The following is a 19,646-nucleotide window of genomic DNA, read 5'->3' on the forward strand; positions in this document are numbered from 1 at the left end:
ATGTACCGTTGTGTTTTTTTGTTTGTATCGTTTTTTTTCTTGTATTTAGCAACTACAAATACAAATACTTTTCTATATTTATTAAATATTTTTTCATTGTGGCGCAAGGAAAGAGATGAGAAAACTTTTGGTTGCGATTGCAATGGAAAAACACAGGAAGCAAAAAGGCAAATAACGGAAAACAACTAAAGTACCGTTCGATAAGTGGTAAGAGAGCAAACAGAAAGAGAAAACAAACGGCTCGGTATGCGAGTGTGTTGTGTCTGTGTTTTGGTGAGGTGAGTGTGTGTGTGTGTGTCTGTGCGAGTGTCAGTGTTGAACAATACACTTACATACATACAAATTTAAGCTTAAGAATTCGTTTTATGAATTTCGCTTAACTAACATTCCCTTTTCTCGTTTAATATAGTTTTTAGCATTATTTCGCATTCTTTTCTATCCTTATTCCGTTTGTTTTGACTCTCTCATTTTAATCTTCTTTATTATTTGTTTTAAATTTAAATTAATTGCTGTATTTTTCCTTACATTTTCGACTTTTTTTTATGTTTTACTTTTACTTTTGCGCTTATTAAATGGTTTTTTATACTTTCTTCTTTTTCGTTTTATTATTGGCTTAAAATTAAAGTTGTATTTTAAGTGTTGCTGTTTTTCTGTGTTTTTTTTTTATTAAACTTCTTTTGATGTGGTTTTGCTGCTGAATTAGTTTTTTAAAATTAATGCATGCCAACTCGTGAATTAGTTTTTTTTTTCGAAATGAATGCGCGCATGCCACTACACTCGCGTTGAAAATTGCCTTCTTTTCTGATTGTTTGCTTCTCAACTCCGATCTTTTCCTGCTGCTTTCGTTTTCGTTTTTGTTTCGTGTGTGTTTTCGTGTGGTTTAAATGAAGTTTATTTGTTTGTTTTTTGCTTCTCATAATTAAATATAATATTTATTTAAATATAATATAATGCCTTGTTTCTCGAATGCAAAATGTTAAATTTAGTAGAGTTGTTTCTTGCTGATGTTGTTGCTGCTGTTGGGAGAGGATGCCAGCGCGCTTGCCTTCACTGAGGAGTGGGGGTACGTTTCATTGCGAACTACCACGCCCACTACTACCAGGCCGCCGCCCCAAATGTGTTTCTTGTTTGTGCTTGTCCGTGTTGTGGCGCTGCTTCTGGTTAGGTTTAGTGTTTTTGTAGTTTTTGCGTTTCATTTCTGTTACTGTTACGAATTTTAATACGCCCAAGTATCGATTATCGATCGGTTTTTTCTCGATTGTCGATTATCGATGCTCCAAAGGATCGGCCGCTGATCTTTTGTAGTGCTGTTTCTGGTACCTCTTTTGTGGTTCGTTCTGGTTGTTGTTGTTCTGTTGTCGTGTTGTTGTGGTTTGATGTATGCATATATATTATATGGTATTATATTTACTTTAGAAGGTATATTATGTGTTTTAAATGGAAGGGCGGGGGTTTACTTAAATTACGACACATCCTGATCCTCAACATCCTGAATTTGCTCCTTCGGCTCGCCATCACCTGCGTTGGGGTCTACTTCTTAGCATAATAATTAAAATCGTCAATTAAAAGATTCAAGAGGGTGGGTTGCTATGGTGCTTACCTTCTGCCTGCATATCGGACGTCCATAATGTGAGGTTGTCGCGCAGCAGCTGCATGATGAGTGTCGAGTCTTTGTAGCTCTCTTCGCTCAGTGTATCCAACTCGGCAATGGCATCGTCGAAAGCGGCTTTCGCCAAGCGGCATGCACGATCCGGCGAGTTGAGAATCTCATAGTAGAACACCTGGAGTGGAGGAATAGCAAGAAAATCCAAAAGTGAACAATGAGAATTTCAGTACAGAGCGCTAGGCCAAATCTCACCGAGAAGTTCAATGCCAAGCCCAAGCGAATGGGGTGTGTTGGGGGCAGATCGTTCATGGCAATGTCGCTAGCTGCCTTGTAGGCAATCAGCGAGTTCTCTGCCGCATCCTTGCGGTCCGAGCCGGTGGCGAACTCGGCCAAATAGCGATGGTAGTCACCCTTCATCTTATAGTAGAATACTTTGCTTTCGCCGGATGTGGCGCATGGAATGAGATGTTTCTCGAGCACATTCAGTATGTCCGAACAGATGTCGCGCAGCTCCTTCTCCACCTGGCCGCGGTAGGTTTTGATCATCTCCAGCTTCTCCTCGGCCCCCTTGTTCTCCTCCTTCTGCTCGATCGAGGTGATGATACGCCATGAAGCACGTCGGGCTCCGATCACATTCTTGTATGCGACGGACAGCAAGTTACGCTCCTCGACAGTCAGCTCGACGTCCATGGAAGCGACCTTCTTCATGGCCTCGACCATTTCTAGCGGAAGGAAGAAAGCGAGCGGTTAATATTGATTGGTATGCAGTGAAAGGAGTTGAAAAATCTCTAGGAAGTATTCCTGGGTAGCTACTCTACTCCCCCACCCCTCTCCGTCTGTCTGGCTTTGTCTTATCACGGCCGACACGCCCAATCCAAATATAATGGTATATAAGTCATCGAGATATAGGTGTTTATGCATAACTCGGACTGTTTTGGCCGATTCTGTCATACCACAAGTCAACCAGAACCAGGCATTGTGATAACAGTTTCCTGCTGGCTCCTCTCCTCCTTCCTGCACCACCACCACCCCCACCATCATCATCAACATCATCATCCTATAACCGTGTCATGAATCACGTGCCTGGAACTCCGGGAAAGACAGTTGCAAGCTGCTTGATTCCATTTCATTCCAGTGTTTATGTGAGTGTTGATAACAAAACAAAATCAGAGCTACAAAATTGTAATTTTACTGTTTTTGTTGCTTTTGTCGCCGTTTTCTCGCTTGCATTTCAACGATGTGTGTGTGCTCCTCGTGTCTGCTCCCTCGCTCCCGCTACCCGCCGTCGGCTGCTGACGTATTTCGCCCCACATATACACACACACACACACACACTGGCAGCGCGCACTCCCAAAGTCACAGAATGGGCAGACAGGCACGCACGCACACAAACGCTCAGCGGGACATTTTGCTGTTGTTGTGTGGCACGTAGATGTGAAAATTGGAAATAAAGTTGGCATGGTTGCATGATTCATGCGTCCCGTCTGTAGTGGCTGGCGCTGCCGTTTCAGTTGAACTTCAAAAACGGTTGTTGGCATTGGCACATCGTACATTGTACATGTGTATATATGTGTGTACATTGCACTTTACAACACTGACACCGCCAAGGCTGTCACGGGCAGAACGTGCAAATTGAACTTGAAAACGGAGGAAGGGCAGCATACATTCAGAGATGGGTGGGAGATGGATAGGATAGGCAAGGGGGCATATCATATCCATCCATCTTGCTGCAGCACATGTTGCTCAGTCAGGCAGCAACATCTACTACGAATTAGGAGACATGCGCGAGGGAGAATATAGCGTAGCGTATAAAGCGAAAATCAATAAAGGCGGCCCAAAAATATGAAATGACAAATCAAATGCAGCCGAAAAAAGAACGGGAGGAAGAGCTAACCACATAAATCCAACCGCCACCCACAATCAACCCACACACACCTATATGTACATACAATCCACCCACACCAAAAACGGCAGGCGTCACGCGAAATACAATGAAAGATTAAGGCAAAGAGGGACCAAAAGGAAGGAAAGTTTTTAATAAAAGAGAGGAAGGAAGGAGGTGGTTGGCTCCCTCCCTATCTCACTCTCCCTCCCACCCTTATCAACGGCCTGTGGGTGTGTCTATTTGTGACATAAGGGCGCAGCAGCAGCAGCCGTAGCCGCGTCAGCGGCAGTTGAAAAAACATGCGCACATACCGTTACAGCAAAGAATCGTGTAATTAGACAAAGGAAAAACTAACAGCAGACCGAGACATCATTGGGCTGCTGGCCGACCATTTGACCAGCAGTTAAATGGTGCACACAACAAAAAGCAGACAAACAAAACACACCTTTCCCCCTATTCCACCCCACCCCACCCAAGCCCCAGTTCTCTTTACAACTATGACCGCTCATCTATCAACTTTATGTAGGCTCTTTTTTCGCATATCGACGACATTGACGAGAGAACATCAACTGAAAAAGCAGTGCGCGACCTCGAAAAAAATGTAGATGGAACAAGACGAGAGGCAAGGGGCGGGAGCAGCAGCACCTGAGAAAGCACACTTAAAGGCTGACGTTAATGTGTATATGGAAAGGGTGGGGGAGGGGAGGGTAGGGTAGAACGGGCAAGTTCAGATTGGGGGCGCAGACATTGCCGGCTGGTGGCGGCATTAGCCTGTGCCTGTGCTCTCGCTACGCCTGTATTGGTGTTCCAGCATGAGAACCCAGCCAAAACTGTCCGAGTGCGACAAGGCCAACCCCAAGTGCTCCATGAATACACACAGGCACTGACATATACAGTCGCAGCTCTCATATACTCTGCCTTGGAGCGTACGCAGGCGAAAATAAGAAGACAAACATGTGATACAGACACAAAAACATCTATGCATGCGGATGTGTGTGTGTGTGTGTGCGCAGTGGCTGCTAATAGTTGATTGACTTCTTTGCGGCAACAGCCACACGGCAGCAACAACTACGATAAAGAGACGCCGCCCGTTAATGTTGTCAGTTTTGCAGGCAATTATCAGGAGAATTGCCTTTGTCTTTGCTGCAATTATAACTGCTAATGTACTTGGCCAAAACGGCTGAGAACATTGTTTGCCAACTTTTGCCAGGCACTGTGCAGCGTCGCCGACACCACTCCGACACTCTAGTTATCTCGTTTTAACGCATGCAGCAGCATTTGAGAATTGCTAAGCGCGCGCTTTTTCGCAATCGCCAAATACGCTTCCCCCCGCCACCAGCGCTTGTTCTATTCTCTTCCTGCTCTACTCTACTCTCTTTGCATTTTGAGCAGCGTTTTAATTAATTGGAGTATTTTTAATTAAATAAGCAGCCACAATGAAAGCCCCCGCCGAACACTCATACCCCACACACACGCACACACATGCGCGTGAGCATGAGTAATGCAAAAGCAACAGAAATTTTTTTTCCTCTGCACTATCAGGCAGAGTTGCCACTTTGCTGGACTAATATTTCAGCGTCGAAGCCAACAACGAAATGTAATAAACTATCCCCGCATCTAATTTGCATAAATAAAGAAAGGGAGAAAAATGGGAGACGGAAAAGCAGTAGCCGGCGACAACTCTGCGTCGCACGGACCACAATCGATTCATTCATCGATTTTTCGCATGACGACGACGACGCCGCCGCCGCTGCTGCTGCTGCGCATGACAAGCACATTTATACGAATAATGAGGGATGGGGGGATGGTGGGGGGAAAAAAGACAGACCCACTCCTTCCCCCAAAATGCTTTTCCACCATTGATTTTGGGCGTGGAGAGCGGCCGTCCGACATTTAAATATAATTAATAAATGTGTACGACGCTGCGTTTCCTTCCAGAAAGATTCGCCTTGACAACAACAACGACCGACAGACTACTACTACTACTACAAACAGCCCTTAGCAACGCGCCGCTCCGCGCAGCCCTCACTCGCAACACTAAATACACAAAATTTCGACTCGAAATGGAAGAAGAGGCCCCCCCTCTCGCGATAACTATACTATTTGGCCCACCTTACTGTAAATTATAATACGCAATTTAATCTTTCTCTTTTCGCAAAAAGCCAGCGAGAAAACCACGCGAAATTTTGCCGGTAAAAATCAGGTTTTACATTTTTTCTCCATTTCGTCTCGTCTTTCTTGTAGCCATTCTTACAGCGCTGCGCTCTTCTTCTTGGCGTTTCTCTCTTGATTCGGTCTTTCGTTTTCGCAGAAATACTACTCATCGGCTGCGAGCAGCGGCGGCGCTGCGACGCGACGCTACGTCGTTTCAGCGGCTGCACCTACACAAATGTCTTTGCCAAATTGAAAATTTCCAATTTTTCCACTGTCTGCGACTATAGCTAACAATTCTGCCCTGATTTTGCGAGGGACAGTTTTGGACAAGACGCGGACAATCGCCCCGATTTTTCACCACGACCACGCGACGACGCAACGGAACGGACCCCTCCCCAGCGTTGGCGCTCCGCTCACGAGAAAATTTTTTCTTTCTGCTTTTTTCATCTACTCACCATCGTAGCGCTCGGCCTGCTCAGCCAATTTTGCCTTGTACACATTGTTCTCGCGTTCAGTCATGATGTTTAATCCTTTTTAGTTAAATTAATCCACAGAAAAAATTATTTAAATGCTCCCGGTACGTGCGGCGTCGAATTAATTTACTTGCTACCAGTGTGACCGCGGAATTATCAATGGAAAATACCTGGCTACCCTCAGAAATATACCAAAATATACGGTCTCACTTAGAGAATATACCGTAAATATACTGACGAATTAAAGTTCATTATACATATTCCTCGTTTTTTTTATTCCGTGGAATATTACTAGCTAGATATAACATTTAGCAATGCCCACATCATTTTGCCCGATTAAGGAATCAAATTTCTACTTGACTGGCTTGTTTTAATAACTTGATTTGTCTTCTTGCTACGGCAATTGCTGTTTATGCTCTTCAACTACAATATACCATCTCGTATGAAGAAAAACCGAACTTAACCCACTTATGCCCCATTTATTTAAATAGTTCAGCTACTTGAGGTAAATTGCGAAAACTATTAACGATTGTAAATTCTTCTTGTAGATCCATCCTATCCTTCCCTTTAACTGCAAAAAAAACCCCACGAACTCCACCTGAATCGCGCTAAAATGATTAAATTTTCATTATTTTCGGTGGAAAATGTAAATACCCCCTTGGCTTATAATAGGTTAATCGTTCTCCTTCAAGGATTGGAAACCATAATCCTCGTTTTTGATATTCCGACGAATATTACTAGCTATATAGAACATTTAGCCATGCCCACATAATTTTAACCGATTAATGAATCGATTTTCTACTCAACTGGTTTATTTTTAATACTTGATTTTATTGCATTTTGCGTACAAAGAGGTTTTAGCGAAATAAGTCAAACAAAAAGCAAGTAGCGAAATAGGTCAATCAAAACAAACGAAAAAGGAAATTCGTTCATATTGCTCAATTTTGATATTCCATTGAATAATGCTGACTAACTAAATCTTTCAGCAATGCCCACATAATTTTAACCGATTAATGAATCAATTTTCTACAAGATTGGGTAGTTTTTAATCCTTGCTTTTATTGTATTTATTGTAAAAAAAGGTTTAAACAAAATAGTTCAACAAAAAATCAGTCGCAATGTTGCGTGTAAGCTTTAATATAGGCCTTCCTGTACCCTATTTTGTTAATTTTATATGAAGGTATAAATATTGATATGAAGATAAAAGGTAACTAATAAAGAACTTTTCTCAAATTAACATTTTTTAGACATATTCATGTATATGATGAGTTTTTTGTATATATATCTAGATCCTGATACCCATTCTTGGTCCCTACAAGAAGACAATAAGCTTTAAAATATCGTTGAAATATTGATAAAAATATTAAATAATATTAAATTATATTAAAATATATTGAATATAAATTGTTTATGCCTGGGATGACAAACACATTCACAATTCTATAACATCCATTCCCCCAGGGTATGTGTGCATGGAATGGGACTCATGTTGTCCACCGGTTATAACCGATTCATACCCGATTCAAATAAATACAGTCTTATTTTCAACATATTCCTCCAATATATTTCCAATATATTCCTCGAATTTGATATTCCGTCGAATATTACTAGCTATTCACCAAAATAATATTCCCAATGTTCTCACGGAACTTATCGGCGGTGTATTTTGAAAATAGCAAAATTAGAGCCGAGTGTGTGATTGTTATTTAAAAAAAAAGCAATAGGGAAATTTTAAAATTCTATTTCTAAACTGCACTAATGTTGTCGAAAGTGGTGTTGCTTGCTGGGAAAATATTACTGTTTGTAAATTATCTTATCTTAAGGGTTCAGAATGTGGCTCCTTCCTTGCCATGTTGGGACATTGGTGCTCCTTTTTCGTTAAATACTGCTGGCGCCTTTTCCGCCCGTACAAATTTGATATTTCCAACGGTAAAACGTAAGTAATGAGACCTATTTGTGTGATAAACGATTACCGATTTACCGGATGCTATCGGTAGTGCTATCGTGCAACAACAATTTATTTTGAATGGGAAATTAAAAATTTCGTTTACTGGCTGGCACAACGTTATTACTTTTTATGCAACATTAACTTTTAAAAATGAAACCGTTTGGATATAGTCCAATATAAGTTCAAATAAAATGTTCATATGATTGACAAATTTTGAGTGGCAATAATGTACCTGGGATATGTGCTTCTTTTCATTTTGCCAGTTTTGTGCTCCACTGCAAGCACATTTAATTACACGAGCTGTGACAAGGCAAAACAGCCTAAATTTGTGAGACTCCTTTAGACTCATTTAGGATTTTATTGTGGTTTTAAAAAGTCGTATTCTCCTTTAGATGAGCTCCTGCTGCGATGTCCAGCGAGACGACAAAGCCATAAAGACCTGTCGCAAGTCCTTGCTGACCAGAAACTCCACAACGACGAACAATGGCGAGACCCGGAATCTCAAATCGGATAAAGTGGCACTGCATGCGGTGGGTAAACCTCGAATGGTACCCAGAACACTTAAGAAAATAATTTTCAGTGCATAGCAGAGTGTGCCTTCAAGGCGAATGGATATTTACTAACGAATGGATCCGTCAATGTGGCAGCCTTGCAGAAAACCTACCAGCAGCGCTATAAGAACGATGCGAACATGTCCCAACTGATGGTAAGAAGCCTGAATAGCTGCGTGGACTATGGTAAGTGTGGATCACAATTCTGTGCCAATTTAATACATTTAAGCCAATTGAAATAGCGCAAAAGCGCACCCAGCAGTACCAATGGATGCACGCAAAGGATGAATGCGACTATTATCCTGCCACCTTGCTCGCCTGCATTTTGGAACAGGTGTACACGAATTGTCCCGCCACAATATGGAAGAACACCGACGAGTGTGCAGCGATGCGGAAATATTTGCTTGCCTGCGATGATGTCAAGAGTGGCAGGAAGTAATATTAAAGAATAAATTATGCATAACATAAAGCATTTACAGAGCATACAAATATTTGTTCTATGTGGTCAGTCGTCTGCCATTTATTCGCCACACACTTGGAACTTCAGCCTGGCAAACTCGGCCATGCCACATTCGATTTCATCGCCAGCCTTGAATGCATCCGAGCCATTGGGCGTGCCCGTCAGTATCAGATCGTTGGGCTCCAGGGTCATATACTTGGACACATACGAAATGATGTCGGGCACTTTAAAGATGAGATCCGCGGTGCAGCCCTGTTGCTTCAGTTGTCCATTGACCTTAAGCCACAGGGGCAGCGTGTGCGGATCGTCCACGTCGTCGAAGGGTATAAACCTCGAGACGGGAGTTGAGGTGTCAAATCCTTTGCCCAATGTCCAGGGATGGCCAGCAGCTCGAGCGGCCGCCTAAAGCAAATGTAACATTACTCGCTGATACGGAAGTAGAGTATTGAATCCTTACCAGGTTGCACTGGGCGGTTAGATCCAACGCCAGGCAATAGCCCGAAACATACTTCATGGCATTCTCCTTAGAGACATTCTTGCACCGGGCTCCAATTACCACGCCCAGCTCTACTTCATAAGCCACTTTTGAGAACACTTTTGGTAGCTACGGACAGCAAAGTTCAAACATTAGTTGAAGGCCGTTCATTTGGCTCGGTGATAGCCTACGATTATGGGACGGCCCTCGCGTAGATAAGACGATGTGGGCTTGAGGAAAATAAGCGGCTCCTTCGGCACAGGCACATTTCTGGCTTTCACAACGTCCCTGCATGGACGTTACAAGTTGAAGATTACCTAAATTTAGAGCACACCATAGAGATATGTATAGATTTACATGTAGTTGAGCGCCACTCCCACGATCTTCTTGCCATCGCGGATAAAGTTGGCTGTATCTTGATTACAGACAGCCATTAGAAAACGAGACGATAAACGAACCACTGGAAAAAGTTTGAATTTGTTTTAGTTAAAATTTGAGTCTGTAAAACTTTGATAGGAATATCATAAGACTGTGACGTCTGCGGTCGAATGAATGTGAGTGAATAAGGCGGTCCAGCTGTGGCGGCACTTACTTGCGTCAATTTTTATTAATTTAGAGTGAAGGTTATCTGGAGAGTCGCCCCCCTAAAAGTTTATCAATTAAGTAACGACAACAAAATTGAGAGCGATCAACAACAGCAACAGCTGGTGTCCAGGGTTGTCGCTATTTAGGCGGGAGACGATACTGCTGGCACTTTTCTACATTCTGAAATGCAATCACAAAAAAAACATAGTTATCGATAGTGCACAGTCATTGGCGGCAATCTGCTCCCCAGGCTACCCATTTACGGTATATTATAAACTTATTGGTCGTCGATATTGACTTGAAGGTATATTTGGAGTATATTTTATCAATTTCATCAATGTATTCAATTCATAGCCTTTTCACTTATTCACTTTAAAATTATTTCTATTTGGCGCGCAACAGTGATAGTATCGGTGGCCGTTTGGTGGGATATTTGCTCTCATTTTCCTCTCTTCGTCGAGGGATTTTTCATCCCAGCATACCCACGTAAAACATTCAGCATACCCTGGGGAAAAGGATATTATAGAATTGAGGAAATGTTTGTCATCTGGCTCCAATAAATGGAGAAACTAGCCAGTCTCACAACGAAATTTTGCGGTTTCTTATTTGTTTGCAGAGACCAAGAATCGGTATCGGGTAAATATATACAGGTCATATGCAAATTAAAATTGAAACAGTACCTTCATATTAAAATAACGAAATAGGGTATACAAATGGCCATACTCCGGTCGACAAGCAACAAGTCTTCAAACGCCAGCAACATGTATGAAATGACGTGACATTCCATACTCACTGACGTTTCATACCTTGTTTTATACACAGTACAATAAAAAGGAGTTGTAAAAATTAGCATATCTTGTTGAAAATTGACCTATCAATCGGATGAAAGTCTTAGCTAGCTATTAATATCAAATCGAATATAAAAAACGAGGAATATGGTTTCCACTCCTTGACGTTAAGCCCATTGTAGACCAAGGGGGTATTTTAATATCGCACCGAAAATAATGATAATAGTGTTTTTTAAATTCAAACGAAAGATGGCATGGATGGCAAGGTGAATTTACAATCAGTAAAAACTCGTTGTATTGTTTAAATAGAGGGGTATTAAGTCGGCTAAGTTCGATTTTTCATTGGTATATTTACGGTATATTTGGATTTGAGATGGTATATTTCTGAAGGTATATTTTATCGATATCCGCGGTCACACTGGTTGCTGCTCTCCGATTTGGAAAAAAAACTTTTTAAAATTAATTGTAAATGAAATAAATCAGGCTTTGCTGGACAAAGCGCGGTTTAAATCGGCTTCGCGTTCAGAAAATGCAAGGACCAATCCCCGAAAACGGGCCCAGCTATAGAGCCCAAGTAAAATGAATGACTTGCAACGAGAAGCACAAAATTTCTTAGTGATGTGAATTTGCCATTTACGCGGTTCCAACTTGTGGTCATACTGACGTAGTTTTTCTCTCAAGAAATAAAAAAAGCAATTAAAACCTATATTAAATTTACATATTGTGCTATCGCGTTGAGCGTAAAGTAAAACCAATAGCAAACAAGCAATAATCTCATAATCGTGCATGTGAGTGTGTGCAGGCGAAAAGCAAACCCAAACAGCCAGTAACTTATAAATACAACAAACACAACAACACTATGATGAAAATGGACACGGACAAAATAATGGATGAGACCAACTCCAATGCCCAAGCTGTAAGTAGACCCCGAAAGTATATGGATTGAGTAAGCGTAAGCGCCATCGATATAGGCAACGATTTCCCATATATGCAATGCTCTCTCCAACCCAACACACACATTTATATGCATAAATGCTCAAGGTGTCGCCTCCACATACACACACCGCCATATATATGTATATACATATATATATTTATATGCATATGCATGTATGTATATGCTTCTTTAAATGCCAGAGTGTGCGTTTGTGCTTTATTTTCGTATATACTACAGATTTTGCACTCGTGCACTCTATTAAATTCAGACATTGTCGCTTTTTTTGATTTTCTTTTAAATGTGCTAACCTTAAACTTTTCAGCCTCATACGAAAGTTTGCTCGCCCAATTATTCAGCGTCACCATCATCATCATCATCTGCTGTAGCATTACCACCATCTCTCTTTCATTTCGTTCTTGTCCGAATTTCCGATCTCTCAAACAGAGGCCTAACCAGATTTCAGATTTATTTGATTGGCCTTGTTACGTTCAAGTTTGTTTACACAATTAATATTAAACAATACTCAATGCATAGTACATAGTACATTCATTCATGCGATCCGATTGCTGTCTATATTTCAATATAGTAGATCTTGAGTAAGTGCGATATGTAGGCTTTTTACTGAAGGTCAGTACACGCACAGATACCAGACACAACACTAAATGTTGTGTGTATTATGTTGTACATTACCTGTGTCGAAAATGGTGGTTTGCCTGAGTCATTCTGGGCTCTGGGCTCTCGGCTTTTAAGCCGAAATCAAGGTGGAATCTTTGCAAAGGCAATTAATTTAATGATGCTTAATTTTGGCTATCTATTTTCGTAGAATATCCTTGCCTTTAACCCACTTTATCAAGGCATTAGCAACCTGTAGACTCCATAAAACCTCTTCCAAAATTTAAGCTAAAAAACTTTCAAGCATAAGGCAAACAGAAACTATAATAAAGCAATTACAAACATATATCATATACGTACTATATATAGTAATACACTCTATCCTATAAAGCACAGGCAAGGTTTTATAATTGCTGACATTGCAGTTAACTTAATTATCCAAATCACTCACACAAGTTTCTTTTCGCTTCGTTTCGTTTCGTCCGATTTGTTTACACAATTTGTTTTTGTGGCGAAGATCATATTTTTGTTCGAATTGAATCAAATCTTCCATGTGATGACGTCTGATAAATGTATCGACTATATTTAGAGAAGAGAATATCCCTAATTTCATAAATAAATATCATGCGTGAATGATGTGCTGCTGGCTGTCTAGCCTGGCGTTTTTGTTTGCGATTTTTTTGCGTTTTGCAAACTCTTTCGTAGCCCCCGAATAAAAACAAAAACAAAACCAAAAGCAAAGAAACAGATTACGAAAAAGAAAGAAACTCCAAGCTTCAAACTAATTGCCTAATTGTAAGCCCCAACTTTGGGTCGTTCGACGCTTTGCTTGCCCCAAAAACAGTCACAGAAATGGACAAAAAAAAAATACACAGAAATAAAATCTCAGAAATGTTGCACAACTCCCTCCAAAGGCGAGTCGTCTACCTAGTTGTTCAGTTTTTACGAGTCGCCCCCCCCTTGACATTGTGGCAAGAAAAAGTATCATATCATATCATATCAAATCATATCATATATACTTGTCTCGTAGCTACAAACAAATGAAGTTTCATAATTAATTTCCTTCTTTTCTCTCTCACTCTCTTTATCTACCGTTCTGCACTGTACCGAACGAACAGTTCACCACAACAATGCTGTACGATCCGGTGCGCAAGAAAGACTCATCGCCCACATATCAGACAGAGCGGGAACTCTGCTTTCAATACTTCACACAGTGGAGCGAGTCGGGGCAGGTGGACTTTGTGGAGCAGCTGCTATCGCGCATGTGCCACTATCAACACGGACAGATCAATGCGTATCTGAAGCCAATGCTACAGCGGGACTTTATCACATTGCTACCAAGTGAGTATCTATCATCCAGCCACCATATCTCGGCTCTACAGATAGGGAGGGAATGGTGAAATGATTTAATTGTAACTCCTTCTGGGAATCGCAGATACAATCTACTAAGTTTCTGGGAAGCCCCAACTATGCATCATATATGTATAAGTTAATCTATGAACAATTATTAATTTACTATAATTTGTTTTGGAGAGGTCAGTACTCCCCAGAGATGACACTGGCTAAGCCAAAAAAAAAAACTGATAAGCCAGCGCCACCGATAATAGCAGCCCTGATTGTAGAACAGAACCCATTGAATTTTCAAGAGTTTAATGGTTTTACAATGATTCAAAGCTACAAGTATATCCCTAGCAATTTCATCACATGACACGCCATGCGAATAATGGCTGCTCTTTACGAAGAAGCTTTAGACACCCTTTCAGATTCGATAGATTCTTGTATGTGTTCGATGGACTGTTGCTATGGGCACAGGGACAGAGCATTTCCGTTTCGTAATACACCTCTCTGTTAGGGTACATTCATGTGAATTGTAGGAACAAAGTTGAACAACATGAAAGGTAAACCCCGAACAGAACTCAACTTCTCTCTCAACCCCTCCCCCCTGGTGCTTTCTCTTCCTCTCACTGAACCCGATTGTTGCTGCTTTTGTTGCGGGGCATGCTTTTGGAGCTGTCGGTGGGGATGAGGAGGGGAGGGTGTGGAGTCCAGAGTGAAGTTGCTGTTGACTGAAAGGTCGTTGCTTCCATTAAACGCGCTTTACCGGAACAAAAACAAAACGAAACCGGGAGCAAACCTTATATATTATTCATAAGAAAATGTGAATCGATTTTGTGCTATTATTGGCTTGATAATAATGTTTAACGTATGGCAATTAAAAGTGGTATTGGGGAACAGTTGCAATTGCAATTGCAAATGCATTTGATAAACAGGTTTAAACCATATATATATATATATATATATATGTATGTATATATCGAGTTTGTATGCCAGATTTGCACCTCAATCGATGATTAATAAAGTTAACAAAAAGCTGCAGACAATGGCCTCTGTTGGCATGAAGAATTTATGGATTCAATAAAAGAATTTTCATATTCAAAAAATTTGGGGAAATGTAAATCGAAAATTGCATCCGATATACATACACATCTATAGGTATATCCTGGCGATGTCAGGACTGCACCGTTTTGTCGCTCGCTTCCTGTGAACACTTCCATTTTATCGATTAAAACTGCGGCCCACAGCTTTCGCTGGTCGGCTGGCTGCTCGCCTACAGGAATACCACTCGCGAAAATCACTCTACTTGCAGGCAGAGTAGCCGGGCCGAGGCCGGGGCCGAGTGTATGTTATCGTTGAATAGACAGCTTTCTTTCTGGGAGGGCCCTTTCACCGCCTGTCCTAGGCCAGGCCATGGCAAAAGTTCTTTGAGGAAGTCGTTGAATGTTTCCTGCCCTCAGTAAATGTCCTCCTTGCCGGAGAAGAAAAGAAAGGGAAAAAGAGTTGAAAATATGCAACATTGTCTTCTCTATTTACATTGTAATGCACTTCAAAGGCAGCTAAACCAGGCAGGCAGGCAGGCAGGCACACATCAGGAGCGACCGAAAGACAGACAGTTAGACGCTCTCAAGACCGTTAGACGGCGTCGCCAACTTTGAGCCAACCCGACACCCATTGCGGCGCCCATCATAGCTACGAGTTATGCACATTTTTAATTGTGTTTGGCAAATGCAGCGAACGAATATGCACTTCAGACTCTGGGCCGCAGCCGGGTTGGGTTGGGGTTTGGGTCTGGGTTTGGGTTGGGGTTTGGGTTTGGGTTGTCAATGCAGCAGCAGATGTGTCTGGCGACACAAACAACCCGCCCGCCGCTCCTTGCAACGTGTGCGCGTGTGTCTGCACATGACACATGTAAATATGTCGCTCTATTGGTTGGGGCCTCCTCCACAGCTCTCCACTCCCTAGACTAAGTGCATTTTAATGCCGTTAGGTGCATCATTTTGTGTCTTGTATGTCAATGGATGGATGGTGGATGGCTGACGTGTGTGCGTGGGTGTGGGTGCAACCAAAATGCTGCTGGTGTGCCATAACCCATTGCATCACCTCGACAGCAGAGATTAGATCTGTCACAGATACTAAGTGGTTGCAACTAGAAATAACTTAATTAGACGACTAATTAGGGTTTCATGCGTAGAGTAGAGTAAATGCTAATCACTTTTGTACACAAATTGCAGTCAAGGGTCTGGATCACATTGCCGAAAACATTTTATCGTATGTGGATGCCGAATCGCTCAAATCAGCCGAGCTGGTCTGCAAGGAATGGCTGCGCGTCATCTCCGAGGGTATGTTGTGGAAGAAGCTCATCGAACGGAAGGTCCGAACGGATTCGTTGTGGCGGGGCCTGGCTGAGCGGCGCAATTGGATGCAGTATCTGTTCAAGCCACGGCCAGGCCAGACCCAAAGGCCGCACTCATTCCATCGCGAGTTGTTCCCCAAAATAATGAACGTAAGTGATGCCCCAATGTCTGGCTTTTGTAACCGACTGTAATCCCATTTTGTGCGTTGCCTGCAGGACATTGACAGCATTGAGAATAACTGGAGAACTGGCCGGCACATGTTGCGACGGATCAATTGTCGATCCGAGAACTCCAAGGGCGTCTATTGCCTCCAGTACGATGATGGAAAGATTGTGTCCGGCCTAAGGGATAACACCATCAAGATCTGGGATCGCACGGATCTGCAGTGCGTCAAGGTGAGTGTGGAAGCTCCTTAATTAGTTTTCCCTCTTTTTGTGACTCACGAACATCACTTTCTGTATTCGTTTAGACCCTCACAGGACACACTGGATCGGTGCTATGCCTGCAGTATGACGACAAGGTGATCATCAGTGGCTCCAGCGATTCGACGGTGCGCGTGTGGGACGTCAACACTGGGGATATGGTCAACACACTCATTCATCACTGCGAAGCGGTGCTACACTTGCGATTCAACAATGGCATGATGGTGACCTGCTCCAAGGATCGATCCATTGCCGTGTGGGACATGACCTCCCCCAGCGAGATAACATTGCGTCGGGTACTCGTCGGCCATCGGGCCGCCGTCAATGTGGTGGACTTTGATGAGAAGTATATTGTGTCTGCCAGCGGGGATCGCACCATCAAGGTGTGGTCCACCTCCAGCTGTGAATTCGTGCGCACTTTGAATGGCCACAAGCGTGGCATTGCCTGCCTGCAATATAGAGATCGTTTGGTTGTAAGCGGCAGCTCAGATAATTCCATTAGGTGAGAGATGGCACTTTCTCCAAGTCTTCCCTTATTCATTATCGATTGGGTGTTTCGTTTCCTCAGACTCTGGGACATTGAATGCGGCGCTTGCCTGCGGGTCCTCGAGGGCCACGAGGAGCTTGTCCGTTGCATCCGTTTCGATACGAAACGCATTGTCAGCGGTGCCTATGATGGAAAGATCAAGGTGTGGGATCTGGTGGCTGCCCTGGATCCGAGAGCTGCCTCCAACACTCTTTGTCTAAACACACTTGTGGTAAGTGGAGAGTCACGATCCCTTGTTCAACATTGCCAGTCTATGGTCGATATTGAAACCTTCTAGGAACACACTGGTCGCGTCTTTCGGTTACAATTCGACGAGTTCCAAATTGTCAGCAGCTCGCACGATGATACAATTTTGATATGGGACTTTCTAAACTTCACACCCAATGAGAATAAGACCGGCCGAACGCCGTCACGTAAGACTTTCACCTCATTTGATCTCTTGAATTATGCATAACAAAATCTCTTTGTGTTTTATTTTCTTTGATGTTGTTGTTGTTGTTGTTGCTGCTGCTGCTGATTGCTGATTGCTGTTGTAGCGGCCCTTATGGAACATTAACAGTATGTTAATCGGCATTGGCGCGAGGATCATCTACTGTCGTCGGGCGACGATGACGACGGGGACGAGTACGATGGATATGACACGGATGAGCAGATGCATTTGGAAGCGAGGAGGAGAAATCGATGGAATAGAGATCCCGACGATACAGACTCGGACCCTGATTTCGATCCCGATATAGATCTGGAGAATTATGAATACGATATAGATATTGAAAACTTTGATGATTACGATGAATGAATGAATGATAATTAGCCAGCAGAAAGAAAAAAAACAGCGTACAGAATTGAGAGACTCAATTGTCTATTTGAGAATATGTAATGCTGAAACCCAAAATACAGCGATCTCCGAAAGTCTATTTACACGCATACATAAATCACACACACAACACACTACACACACACCCACGCATAATATGAATTAAATGAAGTTATAAAAGCAAAAAGTATAAAAAGCAACCACAATAAATCCAAAAGGAGTATACAAATACAAATACAAAATATTTATACATATACATATATATATAAAGATATTTTTGCAAAACTGGCTGTAAGGTTTGTAATGTACGAATGTAACATGGAACGAAACGGAACGGAACGGAATAATATGTATTAGTGACTTAGGCGCTGTAAGACACATTTGAGGGTCAGTCTTTATAGTATACATACATACATACATATATATACATATATTGTGCATTGGATCGGTGCATCGATCGGCATCGAGATCCGTGTTAATTTAAGTGTTTATTTAGCTCAAATACACAAAAACGTTGCATTGCATTGCATTGCGCTCTGGCAGCTATACAATTAGCCAGCCCGAGGGCACGCACACGCGGAACGGCCTTAAGGAAATTGGGAAAAACTGTGTACTCGAATGGATCTTCGATACACAGAAGGAATCTGCAGACCGAACAGAGGAATTAGTCCTTAGATTTAATGTTTAGTTAGTGTCGCTTCATTTGAATTGGCAAAACATGCTTTTCCCTTGGTTTTTCGCAAAGCACATTTGTGACTTAAAAAAAATATATGTATGCGTATTGCCTATTGTAATTTTTTCTGTTAAATGTAAAGTTAAAGTTAAGCTTAGTACTCCCATTGGCAAATATTGTAATCTAATCTAAGTCTACTCAACAATATACCATATTTTAAACTCTTTGTGTGAGAGGAGACATGAAAAGGTGTCTGGTAGTGTCCGTCTGCATTCGGTGGAATACAACTAAAAATGCATATGGAATACACGAGAGGAAACTAATTCTATTATACTGCAATATATATAACCGATTCATTGATTGATTAATATATATGATAACTATAGATTATAGCAATATACTGATGTATGTAGAAAATAGAATATTTCCAGGTCGTTTCATCAATATACCTACAATATACTATACATATATGAATATCTGTCTATCTATCTGTATAGATCGTTGAGTGTGATCGGTGGATACTTTTACTTTATTTTATGTATTGCTATTTGTAAGTTAAGTTCCAATGCTTGATACATGATAATTGATCTGATCCCTCACGATTGCTGCTTCCGCGTTAACTAATGTATGTACATAACGTTTTACTACAAAAAAACAAAAACAAAACAAAAAAAGTTGATTGAAATATGAAACATACTATACTCCAAAATATTTGTAAAACTGTTTAGTGTATGGAATGCAGCTTGTTATACGATGGCAGAGCAACTGCGTATTGCGCGAATGGGCATAATAGGTTACAGATAATTAGAAATAAAACAACAAAAAAACGTGTATACAAAGTTGTATTGGAATTTTCTTTAATTTCGGTTGATTGCTTGTTTGCAAATGATCACAAAAGGGTATGACCATGTGTAGCGACAGATCTGATTGAAGTTGTTTTTATATATAATATATTATGCAACACAACTCAATCACCCCAACGAAAATTTTCAGATCAGCAGAAAAACAAAGCTTTGAAATCGGA

The 19,646-nt window shown here is 41.7% G+C and overlaps 4 protein-coding genes and 2 long non-coding RNA genes across 8 annotated transcripts; 4 read left to right on the forward strand and 2 right to left on the reverse strand.

Annotated features, from left to right (window-relative positions):
- Positions 1-739: 739 nt before the first annotated feature.
- On the reverse strand, positions 740-6,290 carry 14-3-3epsilon (tyrosine 3-monooxygenase/tryptophan 5-monooxygenase activation protein epsilon). Of its 3 annotated transcripts, none has more exons than XM_015182206.2 (4): positions 6,101-6,290; positions 1,859-2,328; positions 1,601-1,781; positions 740-1,530 (listed from the first exon to the last, which is right to left on the reverse strand). In XM_015182206.2, exons 1-4 carry the CDS (start codon positions 6,162-6,164, stop codon positions 1,463-1,465), a joined length of 783 nt encoding a protein of 260 aa, XP_015037692.1. In that variant the 5' UTR covers positions 6,165-6,290; the 3' UTR covers positions 740-1,462. The 3 variants fall into 3 exon arrangements, with proteins under 3 accessions (XP_015037692.1, XP_015037693.1, XP_001359202.1); XM_015182207.2 differs by having other exon boundaries at positions 740-1,533; positions 6,101-6,289; XM_001359165.5 differs by having other exon boundaries at positions 740-1,536; positions 6,101-6,289.
- Positions 2,346-3,621, forward strand: LOC117185627 (uncharacterized). Its single transcript, XR_004471106.1, has 2 exons — positions 2,346-2,748; positions 2,948-3,621. It is a non-coding gene; the product is annotated as an uncharacterized lncRNA (long non-coding RNA).
- Positions 6,291-8,163: 1,873 nt separating the features above from the next.
- Obp93a (Odorant-binding protein 93a) lies at positions 8,164-9,089 on the forward strand. The gene is made up of 4 exons (XM_001359166.4): positions 8,164-8,394; positions 8,459-8,596; positions 8,647-8,803; positions 8,860-9,089. Exons 1-4 carry the CDS (start codon positions 8,293-8,295, stop codon positions 9,054-9,056), a joined length of 594 nt encoding a protein of 197 aa, XP_001359203.2. The 5' UTR covers positions 8,164-8,292; the 3' UTR covers positions 9,057-9,089.
- LOC6897520 (acylpyruvase FAHD1, mitochondrial) lies at positions 9,037-10,275 on the reverse strand. The gene is made up of 5 exons (XM_033385803.1): positions 10,145-10,275; positions 9,910-10,012; positions 9,744-9,840; positions 9,535-9,681; positions 9,037-9,479 (listed from the first exon to the last, which is right to left on the reverse strand). Coding segments are annotated over exons 1-5 (690 nt in total). The 5' UTR covers positions 10,146-10,275; the 3' UTR covers positions 9,037-9,137.
- Positions 10,276-10,353: 78 nt separating this feature from the next.
- Positions 10,354-11,007, forward strand: LOC117185626 (uncharacterized). The gene is made up of 3 exons (XR_004471105.1): positions 10,354-10,441; positions 10,540-10,773; positions 10,842-11,007. It is a non-coding gene; the product is annotated as an uncharacterized lncRNA (long non-coding RNA).
- A 326-nt stretch (positions 11,008-11,333) lies between these two features.
- slmb (beta-transducin repeat containing E3 ubiquitin protein ligase slmb) lies at positions 11,334-19,453 on the forward strand. Its single transcript, XM_002137634.4, has 8 exons — positions 11,334-11,841; positions 13,593-13,815; positions 16,044-16,315; positions 16,382-16,561; positions 16,636-17,090; positions 17,157-17,346; positions 17,413-17,548; positions 17,672-19,453. Exons 1-8 carry the CDS (start codon positions 11,785-11,787, stop codon positions 17,689-17,691), a joined length of 1,533 nt encoding a protein of 510 aa, XP_002137670.3. The 5' UTR covers positions 11,334-11,784; the 3' UTR covers positions 17,692-19,453.
- The last annotated feature ends 193 nt before the right edge of the window (positions 19,454-19,646 follow it).

Source organism: Drosophila pseudoobscura, chromosome 2, assembly GCF_009870125.1.
Source record: "Drosophila pseudoobscura strain MV-25-SWS-2005 chromosome 2, UCI_Dpse_MV25, whole genome shotgun sequence".
Taxonomy (NCBI): Eukaryota; Metazoa; Arthropoda; class Insecta; order Diptera; family Drosophilidae; genus Drosophila; species Drosophila pseudoobscura.

Bases quoted from the DNA above. Each gene is read 5' to 3' on its own strand.
- 14-3-3epsilon (XM_001359165.5), bottom strand. From the start codon at position 6,164: ATGACTGAACGCGAGAACAATGTGTACAAGGCAAAATTGGCTGAGCAG. The intron at 2,329-6,100 runs GTGAGTAGATGA...TCCTTCCGCTAG, and splicing joins GCAGGCCGAGCGCTACGATG to AAATGGTCGAGGCCATGAAG. The intron at 1,537-1,600 runs GTAAGCACCATA...TATTATGCTAAG, and splicing joins GTCCGATATGCAGGCAGAAG to AAGTAGACCCCAACGCAGGT.
- Obp93a (XM_001359166.4), top strand. From the start codon at position 8,293: ATGTACCTGGGATATGTGCTTCTTTTCATTTTGCCAGTTTTGTGCTCC. The intron at 8,597-8,646 runs GTGGGTAAACCT...AATAATTTTCAG, and splicing joins ATAAAGTGGCACTGCATGCG to TGCATAGCAGAGTGTGCCTT. The intron at 8,804-8,859 runs GTAAGTGTGGAT...CAATTGAAATAG, and splicing joins GAATAGCTGCGTGGACTATG to CGCAAAAGCGCACCCAGCAG.
- LOC6897520 (XM_033385803.1), bottom strand. The intron at 9,841-9,909 runs GTAAATCTATAC...ACGTCCATGCAG, and splicing joins GGAGTGGCGCTCAACTACAT to GGACGTTGTGAAAGCCAGAA. The intron at 9,682-9,743 runs GTAGGCTATCAC...TGCTGTCCGTAG, and splicing joins GCGAGGGCCGTCCCATAATC to CTACCAAAAGTGTTCTCAAA.
- slmb (XM_002137634.4), top strand. From the start codon at position 11,785: ATGATGAAAATGGACACGGACAAAATAATGGATGAGACCAACTCCAAT. The intron at 16,316-16,381 runs GTAAGTGATGCC...CGTTGCCTGCAG, and splicing joins TGTTCCCCAAAATAATGAAC to GACATTGACAGCATTGAGAA. The intron at 16,562-16,635 runs GTGAGTGTGGAA...GTATTCGTTTAG, and splicing joins CGGATCTGCAGTGCGTCAAG to ACCCTCACAGGACACACTGG.